The 19,106-nt window shown below is 48.8% G+C and overlaps 1 protein-coding gene across 2 annotated transcripts in view; it reads right to left on the bottom strand.

Moving 5' to 3' along the window:
* Window positions 1-18,229, bottom strand: part of TLL2 (tolloid like 2) — an 85,644-nt gene extending 67,415 nt beyond the window's left edge. For both annotated transcript variants that reach the window (XM_041461611.1, XM_041461612.1), the window contains exon 1: window positions 18,053-18,229. In XM_041461611.1, the coding sequence (XP_041317545.1) occupies window positions 18,053-18,203 (151 nt within the window). In that variant the 5' untranslated portion in view covers window positions 18,204-18,229. The remainder of the gene's footprint in view (window positions 1-18,052) is intronic.
* Window positions 18,230-19,106: the final 877 nt, after the last annotated feature.

The raw sequence follows: 19,106 nt of genomic DNA, 5'->3' as shown, positions 1-19,106 counted from the left end.
GCTGGAGCTCCCCTCCCTTTCTTGAGGGTGGAGAGCAGCAAGGTCTACTCCTTGCCACTTCACCAGGCAGAAAGGGCAGTCAGACCAAGGGGAATATGAGATCATGCAGCTCCACACTGCCTTGCACTGGGGGCTGTCTCCCATTGCTCAAGGGAAGGGGATCCACACTCACCAAAGCTATCCTACTCCTACATCTAGTGGCCACCTTGCAGCATCTCCTCCCTCTTAGGGGAAGTTGTTGGGGACCACAGACACAGTTAACAGAAAATATCCCTCAAATCTAATATTGGGTGAAGCACATGAAAAATTACTCATGCAATTGATTCACATGGTTTCTGTCATTCAGAAATTCCTGCGCATAAAGGGGAGATGTGGGATTTGCACATAACCGACTCAGACAGCTGCAGATTTCCATAGGCACTAAATGTCTGCAGGCAGAAGCCACTCCTCATGTAATCCCATTAAACAGCTGGAATGAATGAAAATGCTGTGCAATTCAGCATACTAACAGCAGCCACCCCTGCTTCCTCCACCATTAGGGCAGGGTCCTCTCCAGTTCAGCCTCTTCCCATGGGTCCAAATTACAGGAGTTATTTCATGCCCTAAACTTTGCAGGAAGCCTGGAGCACGTGTGAGCCTACAGTAATGGAGGACTGGTGTCACAAAGTGCTCAGAACATATCCAGGCTCCTCATCACCGTCTTCTTAGCTTTTGGGGATGTCACTGCAGAAAATACAAGTCTTCTCATGAACAGAAGTCAGCACACTGGAGACTGGGAATAGAATTAAAATCAACAAACCACCATGTCCAAAGGCAAGACAGTGGAACTCATACAAAATATAACTGCTAGTAGATTGTAGGTCCAGACTGGAATCAAAGGCTCTGGAACCAGGGGGATCTCGGGTGGAAGCTGTTTGCCATTTAGAGGCCTTTCATGGCACTTAGCACTGTATCACTGCAGCAGATGTGAAGAGCCAGCAAAGAAATATAGTGTTCAGCAATTTGAAGGCGGCATCATTAAACCTTCACCTCCCAGAGAAGGCCAGAGCTGAGCTCTGCTCCCTCAGGCATCCAGCAGAAGATGACATTCAACAAGGTTTATGCTTCATGCATATGCAAATATCATCTACCTTTCACACAGGAATTAACTGCTAACTCATCCTGAGTGCTTTCCAAACATATCTGATTGTCAATACATGAAATCTCCTGCAACTTCATGGAAACTGAAGGGTCTCAGGGAAAGTTAACTACAGCCATGACTCTCCAGACAAACAAGCAGGATGAGACAAGCACATGCACGACAGAAATACCATCAACTGTAGATGGTATGCAGCTTGCAGGATTGTTCATTTACTCTCCCAGAGGCAGCTGGGTTTGTCTCTTAACATCCCACCTCCCTTTCCAATCACTTGTTCCTATGGACTTTCTTGTGCTACCACAAGCATTCAGAAGACTGGAAAGTAAAAAACCTTTTGGTTCTGAGTAAAAACCAGACCAGTCTCTCTTTGTGCTCAGTTCCTACAGCTCACTGATACTGGGAGAAGGAGGATGAGAGGGAAGACCACCTTCCTCAACAGCAGCCCAGCTTTAAATTGGAATAAAGTGGCCACGACTGCAGCATCATGACTGGGCATGGCTGGCTCAGAGAGAAGTTGTTGGACCCTTAGGCAGTGGGTGAACTTCTACCTGAGTATGCCCACCCCTCACTTTCCAGCTTTGTCCTGAATACAAAGCATCAGTCAGAGATACTCATCCCACGCCTTCACAAACATTCATAAGCTTACATTGTAAATATTCAACTATATAAACATATAAATCATAAGTGTTTCTGCTGGCCATCCCCCTCTGAAACACCTCAGTGCATTAGCCCAGACTTTGTCAAAGCTCTGCTCCCCACTTTGTGACAGCAAGTACTTGGCACTTTTGCAAGTGATCCATATGCTCCAAACACCCAGTAAAGCACAAGGCTACCAAGGATCTTTGTTGCATCCTTGCTCTGTGTGTACTGCCCTGACTCTGCAAGAGAAGAGAAAGGATGTCTGTCCAAATCAGTGCCCTCTGCCCCACCGCTGGATCTATTCCTGAAGCAGCGCCATGCAATCACAGGATTGGCAACTATCACAACACGTGAGCAGGGTAGGGCTGGAAGTATGAAAGCAAACTTCAGTTTTGACACTTCTCAGGTTTAATAAAATATCATTACATGGATGAGTTATTCCCCTACCAAGCTGTTTGTGCCCTCTGGATAGCAAAGTCTTGTGTCGGGAGTGTGCCTGTCTTTGAAGGGGGAGACTGCAGTTTGACAAAAGCAGGGAGCAAAGGCGAGAGGGACCAGAGCTGCTGTGAGGCAGTTGCCAGAATTTAGCAGTGCCAGTACGGTCTCTGTGCTAGCCTTGCTCTGAGACAACGAAGCCCTTTTTTGGCTCAGGTTCTAAAAACACTTCCCATCCACAGGCAGACTAGTCAGAGAAAATTCCAACCCAAAACCCAGCAAAATAGAATCTAATTCCTGTCCCACAGCTTTAACCCTGAGCATCAGAAGCAGGCAGGGTCACCAGCCCTGCTGGAAAAAAAAAGAAGGCACCAAAATAGAAATTGGCTCATTTACTGCAGGACATTTGTCCTGGGTTAGAAAGAAGAGGTGGTGCTCGGGTGTTTGCTCCAGTGGCTGCTGGTTTTCAATCCCTCCTGCTCCTCCAGAAGATGCCATGGACAGAGGATTAGCTCAGCAGGACAGCCTGAGGAAGCAGTAGCAAACCCCTTTCTCTGCTGCCATAAGCACAAAGGATGAGGACAGAGATTTGCCTCTGGCTCACCCTCTCAGAGGCAGCTCTGGATCAGTGGAAAGCAAAATGCAGGCACTTTCCAGAAGTGCCCCCATCAAAAAACATTTCCATCTATTCAGCAGTTCTAACAACCTAGCAGCAGCAGATCTGCTCCCCCTTCTGTCAGTCATCCCTCTGCAGCCACATCAACACCCATCAAGTGCCAGTGCTCCCTGCATGGCACATACCTTGCACAAGATTAAAAACCACCATGAAGCAGCATGGCCTAACATGGAGCTTTTCAAGCTATGCTTTTCTTATTCCCCTCCAGATTTTGCACAGACCTGCAGTACTGTGGGGAGCAAACCTTTACACATCTAGGAGCAAGAGAGGATGGAACTCCCTCACCATCAGACGCTGAAGAGCTGAAAGCAGGCAAATCCACTGGTAAAAAGCTGTATTACCAGAGTCTAACAGTCTGAGGATGTTGAAAAAAGTAATATTCAAGGTAGCTCAGAAAACATAATTCCGTTTCCAATGTACCATATTCCTCAAACAAAGCAACTAATATGCTGGTTGGGCAGGATAAGCTCACAGTGTTCTTTAACATCAAAAGCGTCCCTGCTGCAGGACAGGGCATGACTGTCACACAGGAACTGGGTGTCATTGGGGACAACTGGGTGTCATTGGATGGGGAACCATTGTTTCCATGGCTGGTGATGGCTTCACACGCCTGGCTTTGTTTCCCTACCAGGTCTGACTACACAGAAAAGATTACAAGTGTGGTACAACAGGAGAGAGAGCAAGGGAAAGGGGGAACACATCAGTGCATTTCTCCAGGCTTGCTGGCAATACACCCTTTTACCCCCCCACACCTGATGATGAAAATCTGTCATGACTCTTGTGAAACCTCATCTGCTCCACTAGTGCTACACAGAGGACAAGCAGCCATTGGGAAAGTTTGGGGCAGAAAACCCAAGGAACTTCACAGATCTGAAGCAATAAATAAACTGCAAAATATTCCGCTGAATGCGCTACACTAAATGCACGTGCTGCTGCCATCAGCAGGGAATACTGAGCAGGAGCTACCAAGGACTTGCACTGCCACTTGATGCTCTCCAGGAGCCAACAGAATGAGGACAAGTTGTGAACTTCCACAAGCTAAGAAGTGCCCCTATCCATTGCTCTTTAAAACTGCTCTTCCTGGGTCACCCCTAGCTCCTCAGTAGCATCCCAACGCAGCTGAGAGCCAGCTATAAGCTTGTATGGTCTGCTGCAGTGTGCTGCAGGGAGGCACTAAACAGCTCCCACAAGGTGTGGAGCACAGCTGCCTGCTCCTGCCCTCAATGTTCCCTCCTTCTCCACAGCCAGTGCAACCTTAGACTTCTTAAAGAAAGGAATTTTCCTTCAACAGCAAAGGATGAGCATTTTCTGCTATTAAAAACAGCTGAGTTCCTCTGAATCTCCCCAAGACAAGAGCCAACACCTGGGAAGCTTTGGTGTAAAAGGAAACAAGGATGGAAACATGTAGGCAACACTAACTAAACCTCTGAGACACCAGATGCTCTGACTGCTTTACAGGTGAGTAAGAAAAGAGCATAGGGATGCTGCAGCTAAGCTCTGGCACTTCTTATTCCAGCAGGCTGTGGATGCTAAAAGCTTACACAGGTTCACAAAGAAAGCAGGTGGAAGACAAAGCTATCCAGTACCATTAAAGGCAATGAGCCATCCCTGGACAGGGGATTGTGGAGTCTGCAGCAGCCAGGGAGACTTTCTGGACATACCACTCTGTCTTACCCTGCTTTTCTACATCTCCTTTGGTGTTTACTGCTGCCCCAATGAAACAACTTACAGAGTTTGTTTTGAGGCTGATCAGTCATTCTTAAGTATTAACAGTACATTTCTAAGGGATCATTTTAGCTTTAACAAAGCTCCAAATATAAAAGAACAGATTAATAAAGGCCTTGAGAAAGTATTTTCCAAGTGCTTATTCATGCCTTTTGGCTCCCAACTAACTTTAAAATTCTGGTCTGAATGGTCTTGGTGGAAAAGGATAATTTTTCTAGAGGGTGTTTAACAAAATAGCAGGATGTAATCATCTCTCTGGGGTGATACTTCTCTTAGAGAGAAGTCACAGTAAAACATGCACTATGTTGGACACTGAATGACAGGGCAAATTCTGTAAGCAAGAAAGAATGCCACAGCCAGCAGCTGGGAAACCACTGAAGATGCAGAGGCACAGACCAGTCTTCATGGTTGGAAAGCCCCAGCTCCCACCACTTGCAGTTTTATTCCAGCCCAGCTCAGAGAGCACTAACAGGCTGAATAATTCCTGCTAGCCCCAGAGCACCACAACTGGTTCCACGAGTGGAAAGGTGTTCAAGGCAAAGTCCTTGCTTTGAGGGTCCAACTTTCAGGCAGCAAGAAAGGGAAAATGCAAGGCTGAAATCAGCTCAGACACATTCAGCTGGGCCCAAGCCTCCAGTAGTGGGATTTATTCAGAGCTTAAAGCATTTCTCTGGGACTCTTTGTCACAGGAGTGTAGGTACAAACAAACGGTAGTTGGGACAAAGGGAGGCAACACACATTTTATTAGTAAAAAGTTAATCGGCTTAAAGTGTGCAACTAAATAAGGAAAGCTTACATTAAAGTGATCCACCAATAAAAGATGCCATGGAAATAAAGTTATAGGAAATACAATATAGTCTCTATGTTCTTTTGTAATCCATCACGATAAATATTCATGATTCTGGGTTAATGGGGTATGCAGCTCTCAGCCACCACAATAGTTTTTTGTTTATTCTCAAGACCATGAACTTTGGAACCATGAACCTGAATTTCAGGACTCTGTATTCATGCATGTTAGCAAAATTCAGGGCAAGGCAGGGTGATGGAGACAAGGCCAGGACCTTGGCTTGTGACAACGTTAACAGAGTTTGCTGCAGTTTTTGACAATGAGTAACAAGAGCCACAGGATGCACAGAGCATCCAGTGTATCTGTCACCCTCCCTGCCTCCACACCAGCAAAAGGAGGAGAGAAGAGGCACAAACCTGTCCCTCACTTCCAGTCCATGGCTCATTCCAGAGTCTCCCCCTTCAGAAGACAACGGCATCCTCAGACCAGTCCTGGAGGAAGCAGAAGCTGCTGGCACGGCACAGCAGCAGCACAGAGCACAGCAAGGCCCCCTCCTCACAGAGCAAGGAAGACCTGCACGCCCCTGAACACAACCCTTTGAGCCTTCCACTGAAAGGACACTTCTGCTTTCTGAAAACAGTCCTGAAGGAAGAGCACACCAAGCTTCAGTCCTGCATTCAGCAGACAGAACACACCATTCCAAAGTGTGTTTTGAAGAGTCCCAAGCCTCCCTCGCCAGGCCCACATCCAGTTGTTCCTTTGATGGTGCCACCCTCTGCAGCATTACCAACCTTCCCTGCTGTGCCATGAGACTTCCAGCCTCTCTACTCCAACTTGAAGATTACAGTGCCCCTTCCAAGGTATGTTAGGAGCCTTTGGAGTTAGTGAAGGACATGTAGAAACTTAAAAGAAAAAAACCCAAAAACCAAAAAGCCAACCACTCAAAGTTCAAAGCCTTGAAAGCAATAAGAGGAAAACAACTTTAAAGGTTTGATCAAAGGCATTTTAAGACATTTTAGTTTGTTGGGTTTTTTCCTCTCAAGTGCTTACAACTAACAGCAAAGACTATGATCCAGTAAGGTCTTCAGCAGATTTCTAGTGTATTCCAATGAAGTATACACCCCCTTTCCCAGGAAAAACTTACAGTTCCCTTTTTCATCTTTCCCTACAATGTAGTGAACCATGAAAGCAAGGCTTCCAACAGCCTGGCACCAGAGTCAGGCCCCTGTTCTTCATGCACCTTTCTTCAGGACAATCTAGATGACAATCCTTGCCACACAGAGCTCTGTTCCTCTATTTGGGCAAAGCTGATCACCGTGATCAGCTGAGCGTGAGCAGCACTAGGACCAACCATGGCTTCAGAATGCCCTGCCTGGTAATAATGCAAAACTCCCTTCGATGTTAAGCTTTTGATGCTTCAATTGCAATAGTTAAGCAAAGGACCAGCACAGACCATTTATACATAAGGAAGAGGAATTTAGCAAGAACCATGGAAGCTGAGAAATTAACACAGAAGACAAAAGTGTACTTTTGGAAAGAAAACTATTTCTCCAACAACTGAAATATCTGCCTTGAATCACAGAAAGGCTCTGCCTAAAAATTAAGTACATCAGAAAACAACAACATCAGCCTTCTCAAAACCAAGATTTCTTGCTGAGACTGCATGTATTTAGCATTGTAATATCTGGAATATTTTATCTTTGCAATACCTGCAATAGCACAGAGATGGCTGTTCAGAGAGAGAAATACACAAATGTGCACAGGAGGAGGGGAACTGGTTGGGAAGCCAACACTTTGCCCATGCCCTGTGTGGAATTTTGCACTGAATGACACCCTTCTGAAACAGGGAACACCCCCAAGCCCTCCCACTCAGATCCAAGGAGAAACCTCTTCCCTGCACACTTGCCACAACCAATCTCTGTAACAACAAGCCTCTGGGACAAGCCCAAACCTGGCAGCTCCTTCCATTCACCACAAAGCACCAGGATCCAGCCACTGCCACGACCCAGGAGGACACAAAGAGCAGGCACACGTGATGGTTTGAGGTCTCCATTTCATGCATGCTTGCAAACCCCATGGCAAATGCATCACACCTCTGCCAAGAGATGAGGGATTGTACAATGGGCAAAGAGAGAAAAAGATGCTTTTCAACATCAAAAAAAAGAGGGCAGCCAGGAAGTTTTACTCCTCATGTCAATAACCTATTACCAACCAGCATTTGCCTTGACAACAAAGCTTTCCAAGAAAAGACAGAGATGTGGGCACTTGAGCAATGGCCTTAGGAGATGCCAGCTCTTTGACCAGGAAACAGAAAAAAAAACCAAACCAGCATATCACGTATCACCTTCCTACTGAAGCATGAAAAAAAGGAGAATATATGGCAAAAGAGGCCAACGAGGGGAAAAACAGAAATCAATAGGATCTAACAGAGCGTGACGGAAAATCACTCCCTCATAAAAAGAGGTTACTTACCAGGTTAATGAATCTTTTCTGTTCTGTACTTAGACACCCAGGAAATGGAAGGGGTCACAGGAGCAGTGTGGGTGGGTATGAAATCCCTAGAACATGCTTCCAAGAACAATCAAAGGTTAGAGATTAAATCCAGACAGCAGTCAAGCGCACAGCACATCAGCAGCTTGGTACAGGCTCCAGCTGCAGCTCTGAGTGTCACCAAGCAAAGCACCCTTCCAAAATCAACAGCACAGCAAAAACCAGAGTCCCCTTCCAGGGCAAAGCCAGCCTGACTGGCCACCCCTGCCCCTCAAATGGTCAGCCCCAAGAGCCAGAGCATCTCTGCCTGCTTGGGTCAGCAGTACCAGCATGGTCAAAATAAAATGGTCTGTGGGTCTCTGTGTGAGTAACTGCAACAGAACCATGGAAAGCACACTCCAGAAATCACACTGTGCAAATCACATAGACAGCTCTTGGTCCCCTGGCCAAAACTTCTCAAAACTCACTTTTATATAAAGTTCTGTTCCTTTCCTTTGTTGGAAATGCACAGGGGGAAAAAAAAAAAAAAAAAACCCAAAAAAAAAAAAAAAACCAAAAAAAACAACAAAAAAGCAAAAACCCAAACAAAAACAACAAAGAAGAATCATCTGGTGATAACAGAAGGCTGAATTAGACCTCTGGAATATCAAACACATCTGAAGCCAGAAGCATTCTGGAGCCCTACTGGCAGGCCCCTCAAATCAAGCACAGAGCCTTGCTGCTTTATCACTCCCCTGCCTGCATCTAGTTTGAGCTACTGACAAGTGACCCAAGGAACAGATCTGCTTAGGCACAGGGTACTCAGTGAGGGAAATGCAGGTGCAAGAGTTCCATCTTTTTCCAATGCCATTGAACTTGGAAACTCTATGCTGGGTTCCCCCACTGCCTGCAAGAATTATTTAGCAATGGATGTTTCTCAGTTTGGGCTGTCTTGACTCCAGTACAGCTCAAACCCCTCTGCCATGCAGCTGTACCAGCTTCTCCTGATGCAGCTGCCTTGTTTACTGCCCACTACCCAATTTCTGCAACAGAGACGTGGACAATGCAGCCAGAAATCCCCTTTGTTACTCGTATTAATGCAGTCTCAGGTTAGATTTGTTGCACAGGATAGCTGTTCAGGTAGGAGCTCCATGTCACATCATCTGCCTTCATGCCCAAGGAGCCACATCACAAGCTACAAAACAGACCTAACACTGGCATTTCTGTGAGTTTTGACTTTGCAAGTCTAGTGAGTTTAAGGATTTTTATATCTGAGGAAATTCAAAGCAAAACCAATGCCTTACTGAACCAATACCTTCATCACACACATCCTGCCAACACACAGCAGTGTGGACAATCCTCCACAGCAGATGTCTGTCCCTGGAGCTGGGACAAGCCCTTGTGGCAGGTACAGCCACTGCTAGCAGGTGAAGGGCACAGTTTGTAATTACAGCTGTCTCTTTCAAAGTCAGCTCTTTGAAATTAACAACCCCCAGCAGATCCCACCCGAAACCCGGCATGCAAAATGCCAAACAAACCAGACAATTTTGCCGAAGTTCTGAGCAAATGAAAGCGCTGCTGATTAGGCAATGCTGCTTGCAGACAATGCTAAGGTCAGCCACACCGATGGAGGAGTGTGAGACTGGCAACACCCACGGTGACAAGAAAAATGGACAAAGGTAATTCTCAGCACCCAGTGCTGTATCCATCAGTCTCTTCTAATAAGGAGGCAGAGGAACCCAGCTGTACTCCCAACAGCAACTCTCAAGAAGATAAAGCACTTAGCAGACTTAAATTTCCATCCTGTAACGTTGTAGCATGGTTTGCTGTGTGAATAGCATTGGGGTTTGTGGATGGAAAAATTAAACAGATGCTTTTTACTCAAGTGCTGACATTTACATGAACACAAAATGACTTGAAAGGACATGAATTTCCATTCAGGTCTACAGTCGAGCTGATTCATGGACCAGCAGCAGCTGTGGGTCTCTGACTATTTGTGCCACTCAAACCAGAGGCTTGAGAAACCATGACTTAACAGTTGCTGAGATTTCTTGGGGGCTTCCTTCTCAACATACAATTAGGGATTTCTCCATTGGAAGCTAGGCTGACACAAACTGGCCAAGAAGGGGCAATCAGTCATTGAGAGTTCTTTAATAAAGGGCTTCCTTGCACATTTTAGCAGTTTCAATTGACAGGGAACCTTCCCGTTCAGGAAGTGCTAGAACGGGAACATCAAAGAATGCTTGGAGATCAGCATTTCTGGAAGCTCAGCTGCAACAAAGGAGAAAAAACCCCGAAAACCAAACAAACCCAGAAGTCCTGGTAGCTGAATCAAAACAACAGCCAGTTTCTGCTTAGTCATCTATCTCTTCTGAGTACTGAAATCACATTTCAGCACTAGTTGAAAGTGGTTTTGTTGCAGCTTAATACCTGCAGTACTTGTGATCCAGAACAACAGAGTCATTCAGCGTCAGAGGTGCCTCCTCTCTGCCAAGCCTGCCCATCTCCAAGTCAGCATGCAGCCTGCCCTGCCAGGTCAGTGTCCCCCAGTGCCACTGTCACCCACCCAGCACAGACAGCTCTGCACTCTGAGTCACAGAAGCCAGCCCTGCACTCCCCTCCTGCTCCTCGAAGGGAGGGGAGCTGGGCAGAGCAGCCCTTTTATTCCAGCAAACAGCCCGCTGCTCGGAGCTGGCTGATCGAGGGCACAGCAGCTGATTCACACAGGGCTGCTCTTGGGGGAGCAAGGACGGAAGAAGCTGCTGACCTCGGGGAGTTCCTGCCAGGATGGCAGAGGAGATGTTGGGCGAAGGCATCGCAGAACACCTGAGGCAGGGAGCAGAGAAGGATCTGAGCAATTCTCCAGGCAGGGTTTGGAGAAGGCTTCAGCAAAAGGGAGACAGAGGAACATCTGAAATTAATCTGTAGGAAACACAGAGGGAAGCAGGCAGAGAGCACAGAGGTCTCTGCAGCGAAGGCCAGAGCAAAAAGAAGGAAATCAAAGTGTCAGGGGAAGCAGGTTAGAATGTATCAGACACGGCACTGGCAATTTCCCAAGGACTAAGGAGTGAGCCTCAGCAGGTTGCAGTGGGTACCCACGGCCACACAGCTCTTCCCCAGACTGGGCTGGGGGCCACTCACCCGGGAAACACCCACAGGCACAGTTTTAGCAGCAAGAAAGAGGTGGGTTACCAGAAAATGCAGCAAATTCTTGTGTTAATCACTGGCAAGGCACACTGCACAGGTTAGAGCAGGAAGAGAATAAAATCTCCAAGCACAACTGCAAAGCTATAATGTAATTACACAAATGCAACGTGCCTCCAACCAAAATCCTCAGCTTTGTGGACTTTTAAATCCTGGAAGACTTAAAGCACAGTTTCTAAATGGCTTTTTCTGGGACTCTGTGACTTACTAATCTTATGCTACAAAACAGCTGAAGAACAAGCATCATTCCTTGACCCCACCTGTGCAGGCTATGGTTGAGGGCAGACACCAGTGAACTGCACCCAGACTAGGAAGCTCAACAAAAGCTCTGGAGAAGCATCCATGACAACTGCAAGCACCTCTTCCCCATCCTACCAGGCTTTTTTAAGGAGGAAAAAAAAAAGTCCTCTGTCCTAAATCTGCCCATCTTCTGTCCCGTCCATTGCTAAATCCCAAGACTTAAGTATAGAACAGAGGGTTACATCTCCTACAGGCCAAGTAGATCCAACACACCCCAAGAACTGTCAAAGATCAGGCATGATTTAGTCAGATCCCAAGAAGACAGGTAAACACTGGAAGGACTTCAGACCCAGATCTCAAGTTGCAGTGATCATAAGGTTTTGCTCTCCAATTCCTCAGGCCATTGACTTCCCTACTGAGGAATCTCAGGTGCAATAAAAGGGGTGGTGGTTGTTATTTCTTTAAGCCAGAGCCATTAGCTTGTGCTTAGCTAGGATTATAATCAAAGTCACCTAAAACCTTCCCTTTGAGGAGGAAACTTCTGCTGCAGCTCTACCTCGTTGCAAAACACCTCCCCAATGGCAAACAGCTGCATCACTGAAGAGTGACTCCGGTAGTTTTCACCCACCTGTTTTCCGTTCTGTAACTGCTGTCATCTCCCCAAAGCAGGTAAATTAAAGACTGAACAGTCTGGTCTCTCACTCTTTCCCAGACCACCCAAAAAGAGTCAATTTCCTCCCTGAGTATTTAACCCTTCCTGCAATGTACCGGGGAAAAAATGCAAAGGGAATGATTGCCAGTGAGAGCTCTCTCCTTCCTCTATAAAAGTTTCCATCAGCTCAGCACTGAAGATTCCACAGACTGGTGATGTCCCAGACTCTTCTCTCAAAGCCCTCCCATAAGCATTGGTGGCAAGGGAAGAAAGCTCCCTTTTCTGGCAGGCCAGGAGACCAGGACTGAGCTCCCAGCACTGCCAGCACCACAGTGGCTGCCCCTGGGCCAGCACATGGCTCTGGTACAACTCAGACCCCACAGCAGAGGACTGGTACCTTCACCACAGCTGCACTGCCACCTCCCACACGAGCCCAGAGGCTGTATGGGAAACCTGTAAGATGGAAATGAGATTTCTTCACAGGAGTCTGTGATTCCCAAGCAAAGGGCAGGTTGGCACACACTCTGCCAGTGCTCCCACCACGGCCAAACTAAACAGGACCACTCGCAAGATTGCAGGAAAGCTCTTGTCAAGAAGTGAGTGGGCTGGATCCCTAGCACAGCCTGCAAAGAGCTTTCCGGTTGCCCTGCTAACATGATGGATCCATGCTTCCAACCGGGAAAACAGCATCAGCATCCTACTCAAAACCCAAACAACATTCAAATGACCCAGGCTTTGCAGATGCTGTCTCCCCTTTCTCATTTGATTACCCCCTCGAGGCTTTCAGCTCCTAAGAGCAAATTCCCCAGCTGCCCACAGAAATGTCTGCACCTGACTTCAGATGTTCGCACCACAGCCCGAATGAAATGTGCAGTCTCTAGGACAAAAGGCACTGTGCCTTTACAGAGGAAGAGCTGTGAGGAACAGAACAACAGTGAAGCACAATTTACAGCCCTCAGGACAGCACTGCGTGTGAGAACTCTGAATACATGGGGCATTAAAAAGTAGTGGATCAAATCAGCAAGTGGAGCAGGAACAAGGATGCACAGCAGTATCCTGTGATGGACAAGCAGCATCCACACTTCAAGGAGCCTTGGCTTGCAGGAAAAAATGATCTATCATTGCCAAAATTCTTCTCTAATAACTTTTCTAGTGATAAAGAAAGGAGATATGGAATTGCTGCTCAGTTGATGCTCCTTCCCACCTCTTGCCCCAGTTCTCCCCATTTTGAGCTCATATCCTGAGAACTCCACAAAGTCCATGGGAACCAATTCACTTCCTAGGTGCTATCTCCCTGCCAGAGCCCTGCTCTGTTTTGCAGCCTCCCCAGGCCAGGCTCTGCCTGCTCAGAGCACTGCAAGCAACAGCCCAGAGCAAAAGCCATGGAGAGATCAAAGTGTCATGGAAAGAAGCTGAGCTTGAATGCAAGGCTCATTTGTACCTACGGGCAACTCCTCCTTGGTCCAGCTCTCCTCAGCCACACAAACCCTCCTGAAGGGCTCCTGAGACACACAGAGGCAGCAGGAGCCCAAGGCCCCTTTGGCCTGTGCCTCAGGAGCACACGGCTGGGCAGGCAGCTCTGCCAATCCCCGAATGCAAACACCTGCACAGAGAAACACTGCCTTTGGCCTGGAAGTCCAGACTCGGTCAGCCTGTAGTCAGCACATGTCACATCAGGATGAACTGCCCAGAGCAGAGAGAAACAGGACTCCAGCACAGAACAGCCTCCCTGGAAGAGGAACTGCTGCACCTCCAGCTCACAAAAGGCAGGAAATACCACATGAGGAGCTGAAGTACCCAGGAATCAAGATGGTGAAACCAAACTGCAGCTTTTTCTCCCCACCTGGCAAGTGGAAAAGAGCCTCATGGCAGGCTTGAGCTGGAAGAAAGGGATCATCAAGCCAGAGGACACATCCAGAGGACAAGTTATTTAGTGCCCAGCTCTCCCTCCTATTTAAACCCACCTCCCCTTGCTGACATAAGTTGGATGATATTGTCCCCAGGGGTCACTTTGAACCTCAGAGATTCTGCTCTTCACCTCAAATTAAAGTTTGTACAAGCTTGCACCCAAATAACTACCAGAACAAATTACAGGCTATTTAATTCCTTTGGCTCCAGTTTGCCTGAGGAGTCTCAGAAGGACATGCTTGTTTTGTTTAGAAGGCATCCACAGTTCCTCCTGCTGCCTGCCTGTCACACAGCCTCACTCAGACCTGCACACCGGCCTGGGTGTCCTTAACTGGATCCTCTGAGCAGCAGATCCATCCAAAGCACATGTGAGGCTTATGACATTGTCCCATCTATTACAGAGCAGTTCTGGGCAGGAACCTTTGTACTATTCCCTTTGAAAAGCTCCAGTGAGCTGCGACAACACTCAGCAAAATCCACCCCACAGAGCCAGCACTGTCACCTTCCCTGGCAACTCAACCTGACAGTGAGCGCTGCCTCAGCTGCCCCTTGATCAGCCACTCAGGAAGCTCCTTGTTTCTTTCTGCCTTACAAAAAGGCAGGAAAGCAGCCCCATTAGGAAAAGAAAATGCTGGATGGGTGGAGTTAAGAGCTTGAGCAGCTGTGGAGTCATGGCCCATCATCTGAGCCCATGTGTTGACACCAGGAGCCCAGTGGCTGCAGTGCTTTAGGAGTTACTGCCCCGTGCTGCCCCTCCTGCCTTGCTGCAGGAGATTATTACATCCTCCACCAATGCAACACAGAGGAGCATGTGCCAGGCTTTCCACTCCCAGTCTAGCAGAACAACCACTGACAGCCTGCACTCAACCTCAGGGCATGAGCTGCAGGGGTGAGGAACTGCCAAGCTTTTACGTTGTAACCTGCCAGATTTAAACTCGTAACAGCTTCTGGGCCATAGCCATCAGCCCACAGGAAATTAGAAAAAATAAAAGATAATAAATAGAAATAAGTAAAGCACTATAGTTTCAGCAGCTTTGGTATTCATGTAAGAAGAGCAGCAGCTTGTCTTCACCACGGGCTAAGAGCCTGCACAATCTGCAGCCACAGGACTGTGCACAGGAGCCTGGGCCTACAGCAGTGATGGAAGCACCACCACAAGTCTCAGAGTGCTCATAGCCTCTGTTTCCCCTTGCAAAACATACCAGACACCTGAGCATTCCCAGCAGGTCTGCAGCCATTGCCCTCTCCAGTCATGCTTCTGCACAGATCCCGACTGTCCCACGAGAGGAGCTCAGGCCTAAGGAAGTTAAGAACACTTGTCACTGCTGCAGTTCATCAGGAACAGAGTGTGATAGACTCCCCACACAGGCACCAGACCACAGCCCAGACAGGCCCTCTTGGAGAGACAACTCTATTAACAGTGTCTTCACCTTGTTTCACTAATAGAAATAGATCACTTATTAATCTCAGCTCAGCTAACCCAGCAGAGAACACCTGCCTAGCTCCACTAGGTGCTGATGGCCTAGGACAGGACTAGGAAGAAGGCAATGCAAGGCAGGGTCTAACACAGATCCTTGTGGTACAAGCCTTGTTTGGTTTGTCTTGGGGCTAACTTTACAATTTGGAACTCTCCAGCACACTGAGAGAGGTACACAGCATGTAAGGAGTGCCCTGCTCTCTAAGTGCTGTGCACTTTAGGCGGACACAGCCACATGAAGAGAAACTGGATCAGAGAGCCTGGAAATACAGCCAGGCAGGACACACTGAAAGAACCAGAGTCTCTTTCTTCTACAAAACACAGGAGTGAAACTTGAGAAGGCTGGTAAGGTGCTCACCAGAGCAGGAGGCTGCGGCACAGCAGAAGGCACTGCGCTGCCCTCCACACGGGCACACGCTGGTGAGGAAGGCAGACTCAGACTGCAGCACCGGAGCCCCAGGTCAGGAGGCAGAGCAGTGCCGGGCTGGGCTGCCTGGCAGCCCCCACCACAGGCAGCTGTGTGCCAGCACCGCCAGAAACACCAGGCTGCTCCTGGCAGGAAAAGGAATCGCCTGTGTCACCTCCACAGGCCTTGTCCACTCCTCCCTTTCTATTGGAAAGAAGACATTGGAAAAGCATAAAAGGCAAACACTGAGAAGTCAGAAAATAAAGATAATTTCTGTGATTGATCCTGCCTGATTTGAATTAACAGGAATAACACACACAAAGTTTTTCATCACCACCACAAGAAGAGGTGCAGATATAAATGGAGGCTGTGCTTGGCAGTCCAAGCTCTTTTCTGTGTGCATGCAGAAGTGAGAGGGAGAGAATTTGGGATATTAGGGAGGAAAAACTAAAAGGTCCTGCAAGGAAGGCAGGCAAATGGAAGGCTGTGAAAATATTTTTCCCCTTTTCTGCCACAGGTTCCCTGTTAGATATAGAGAAGTCAAAGTAAATGTTCTCTGTGTGGTCCTTAAAGGAGCATTCCTCATCCTTCATGTTCTTGATGTGACATCAGCACCCAGCAGTCACAAGGGCAAGTGAGACAGCAGAGATGATGCTATAATTTTGAGGAGAAAGCAAGGATAATACATTTTCACATGGAAAGGCTGGAGCACTGTACCTGTAGCTCTCCAAGTCTAAACAATAGCTGTGTCACTAACAACTAGTTTCACCTGCAAGAGAGATCAATTCATTACCATTTAGAAGCAGACACAAATGCAGTAAAGCATATTTGGGCTGGATCCCATATTCATTACAAAGAATTAACCTCCACACACACCAAACTCTATATCAAATGACAGATGACTTGCTGATCAAGGGAATGTTTTGTGCAAAAAATACTCTCTGGAGAGGACTGAGCTGAATTTTGGAAGGAAACCCACCACACTCAGCCTACATACAAAGCCAGCTAAACTTGCTGTACCAGGCAGAGAAGCTCTGAAAGACATTACATTGACAGAGCTCGTCTATGTGAGCAGATACGGCTGCAAGGAGAGCAAAAGCAGGCAGGAGAGAGCTGATAACAGGAGGAGCTATCACCAAGGGACACTGAGTAACAGCGGGGAGCACATTCAGGGGCAAAGCCCCAACTCAAGAGACCAGGAACACCGCCCACGAATAAACACCTTGCTTTTTTCAACTCCTACATTATTAAGAAAACAAGATTTCCCACAAAATTATCTGTAAATGTAACACGACTAACAATGTATCAGTTGCCAATTTCTCAGCAGAGAAGCAATTTACAAGACTACAACATTCTCCAATAGCTGGAACTAAAACGAGTAACGCTCACATCAAGAGTACCTCCTAGTTTTCCAAAGACAAAATCTGGGTCTATATTCTCTTTAAATTAAGGCAATGCAACATTAGGGACGACAGCAGCTCTTTCAGAACTCAGGCAGATAAAAAGCAACGAGCTCAGTCTCAACGCGCTCAGCAGAGCGCAGTCTGACAAGGGAACGAACAAGTCCAAGAAAGGGACGGAGGGAGCAGCTGGAGGCTTCCTGGAGAGGAGGTGGGAACTCGCACCCGGGCAGCTGCGGAGTACCTGGAGAGCCCCGGGGAGCCCCGCCGCGCTCCCGCCGCTCCGGGGCACGCACCGCAACTTCGGGCCGGACAGAGCTCGGGGCAAGTTCGAACAGCTGCCAAAAGGCTACGAAAATGCACAGAAAAAGCCGAAATGGTTGAGGGCGCGGTGGGGAGAACCCCCCAACCCCAAAATGCAAAGCACGGCCGGGTTTCCCTGGCTTTGCAGAGGGGAATCTCGCGCGGGAGGGAGCGGCACAGGTGCGGGAGCGGCGCGGGAGCGTGGGGCGATTTACAAAAAACCCCGGGACAGCCTCCCACCCGGGACTACAGCCTCGGGCAGCGGGGCGCAGGCTGGAGGCGACCAGCACCCCCCCGCACCGGCCGGCCGGGACAGCGGGGCAGCTCGCCGGGCGCCCGCTGGCTTTGGGAAGGCGGCGGGATGCCGGGGACAGCGGGGCAGCTCGCCGGGCGCCCGCTGGCTTTGGGAAGGCGGCGGGATGCCGGGGACGCTCCCGGCCGGGCCGGGGGCTCCCGCCGCCACCGCCAGGTGAGCCTGGGCACGGTGCGGCCGGGCGGGCCCGGTGTACCGAGGAGCGCCTCGCAGGGACACCTGTCCACCGCCGCCGTGCTTCCAAACTTCTCCCAGAGTTGCAGCCAGCCCGCTTCCCTACCGGCTTTGCAAGGGTCGCGGTACTCCATCGGCTCCTCCGCCGTCTCCGGTTCCCCCAGCGTTAAGGAGGCTGCGGGCGCGGCCGTGCCGGCGGCAGGCAGCAGGAGCAGGGAGAGCAGCAGGCGGCGGAGCGGGGCGGCCCCGCGGCCCATGGCGGCGGCGCGGGCGGAGCGGCGGCGCGGCTNACTCACGGCGCCGCCAGCCAATCACGGCCGCGCCCGCGCCTCGGCCCCGCCCCGCCCGGGCGCAGCCGCCGCCCCCGCCGCGCTCGGAGCGAGAGCCCCGACGGCGATAAGAACGATAACGGCGACAACTGAGATAACAGCGATAACAGAGATAACAGCGATAACAGCACACGGCTAGAGCTAGGGGTTGTCAGCACTGCCAGCAGCCACTCCTAGCGTTATTTAGCGTTATTTTCCCTCAGTCGGTACTTCAGCGCAGCCAAAGAGAATTAGCCCGTCCGCCGCCGCGAGAATCAACTGTTCACACGGCAGCCGTAAAACCCCTGTGTAAGCGGAGTTGTTGGACCGCGGATGGAGAACGATGGCGAAAAAATCACTCCAAAATAAAGAATGGGAGAAATTAAGAAAGATGGGACTAAACATCAAGATGTGCATTTATCCCTCTTACCTGCATTTCACAGTTGTTTTCAGAGGCAACTAGGCTGTTTTACTGGAAATTTGGGCTTTGGGATGATCCATATACAGCAAAGCCTGGGAAATCAGGAAGATGGATCACATGCAAGATGCTCAATTGCATCAAAATCTACACCTTTGTATCTGATCTGGTGGCTGTCTGAGCCTGTACAATATCTTGGACAGCTCTAACAGCAGAGCATGGGGTAGCACACTGGAAAGCATCATACTTTTAGGGCTGCTAGCTTGTGATGGAGGTAGATCACACAGGCACGATGACACTGCTGCTTGCATAGTGACAGGGAAAGGGTAGATGCCCAAAGCCCAGCCATCTCACTAGGTGCTGAATCGTCTTACAAATAATCTCACAAAGGCCAGCCAGCTGGTTCCATATGAATTCAACACTGCCTAGCACAG

The sequence above is a fragment of the Pyrgilauda ruficollis genome, unplaced genomic scaffold (assembly GCF_017590135.1).
Source record: "Pyrgilauda ruficollis isolate IOZ18807 unplaced genomic scaffold, ASM1759013v1 scaffold15, whole genome shotgun sequence".
Lineage (NCBI taxonomy): Eukaryota > Metazoa > Chordata > Aves > Passeriformes > Passeridae > Pyrgilauda > Pyrgilauda ruficollis.
The sequence above is the reverse complement of the archived record's forward strand: the minus strand, read 5'-3'. Positions and strand labels throughout refer to the sequence as shown.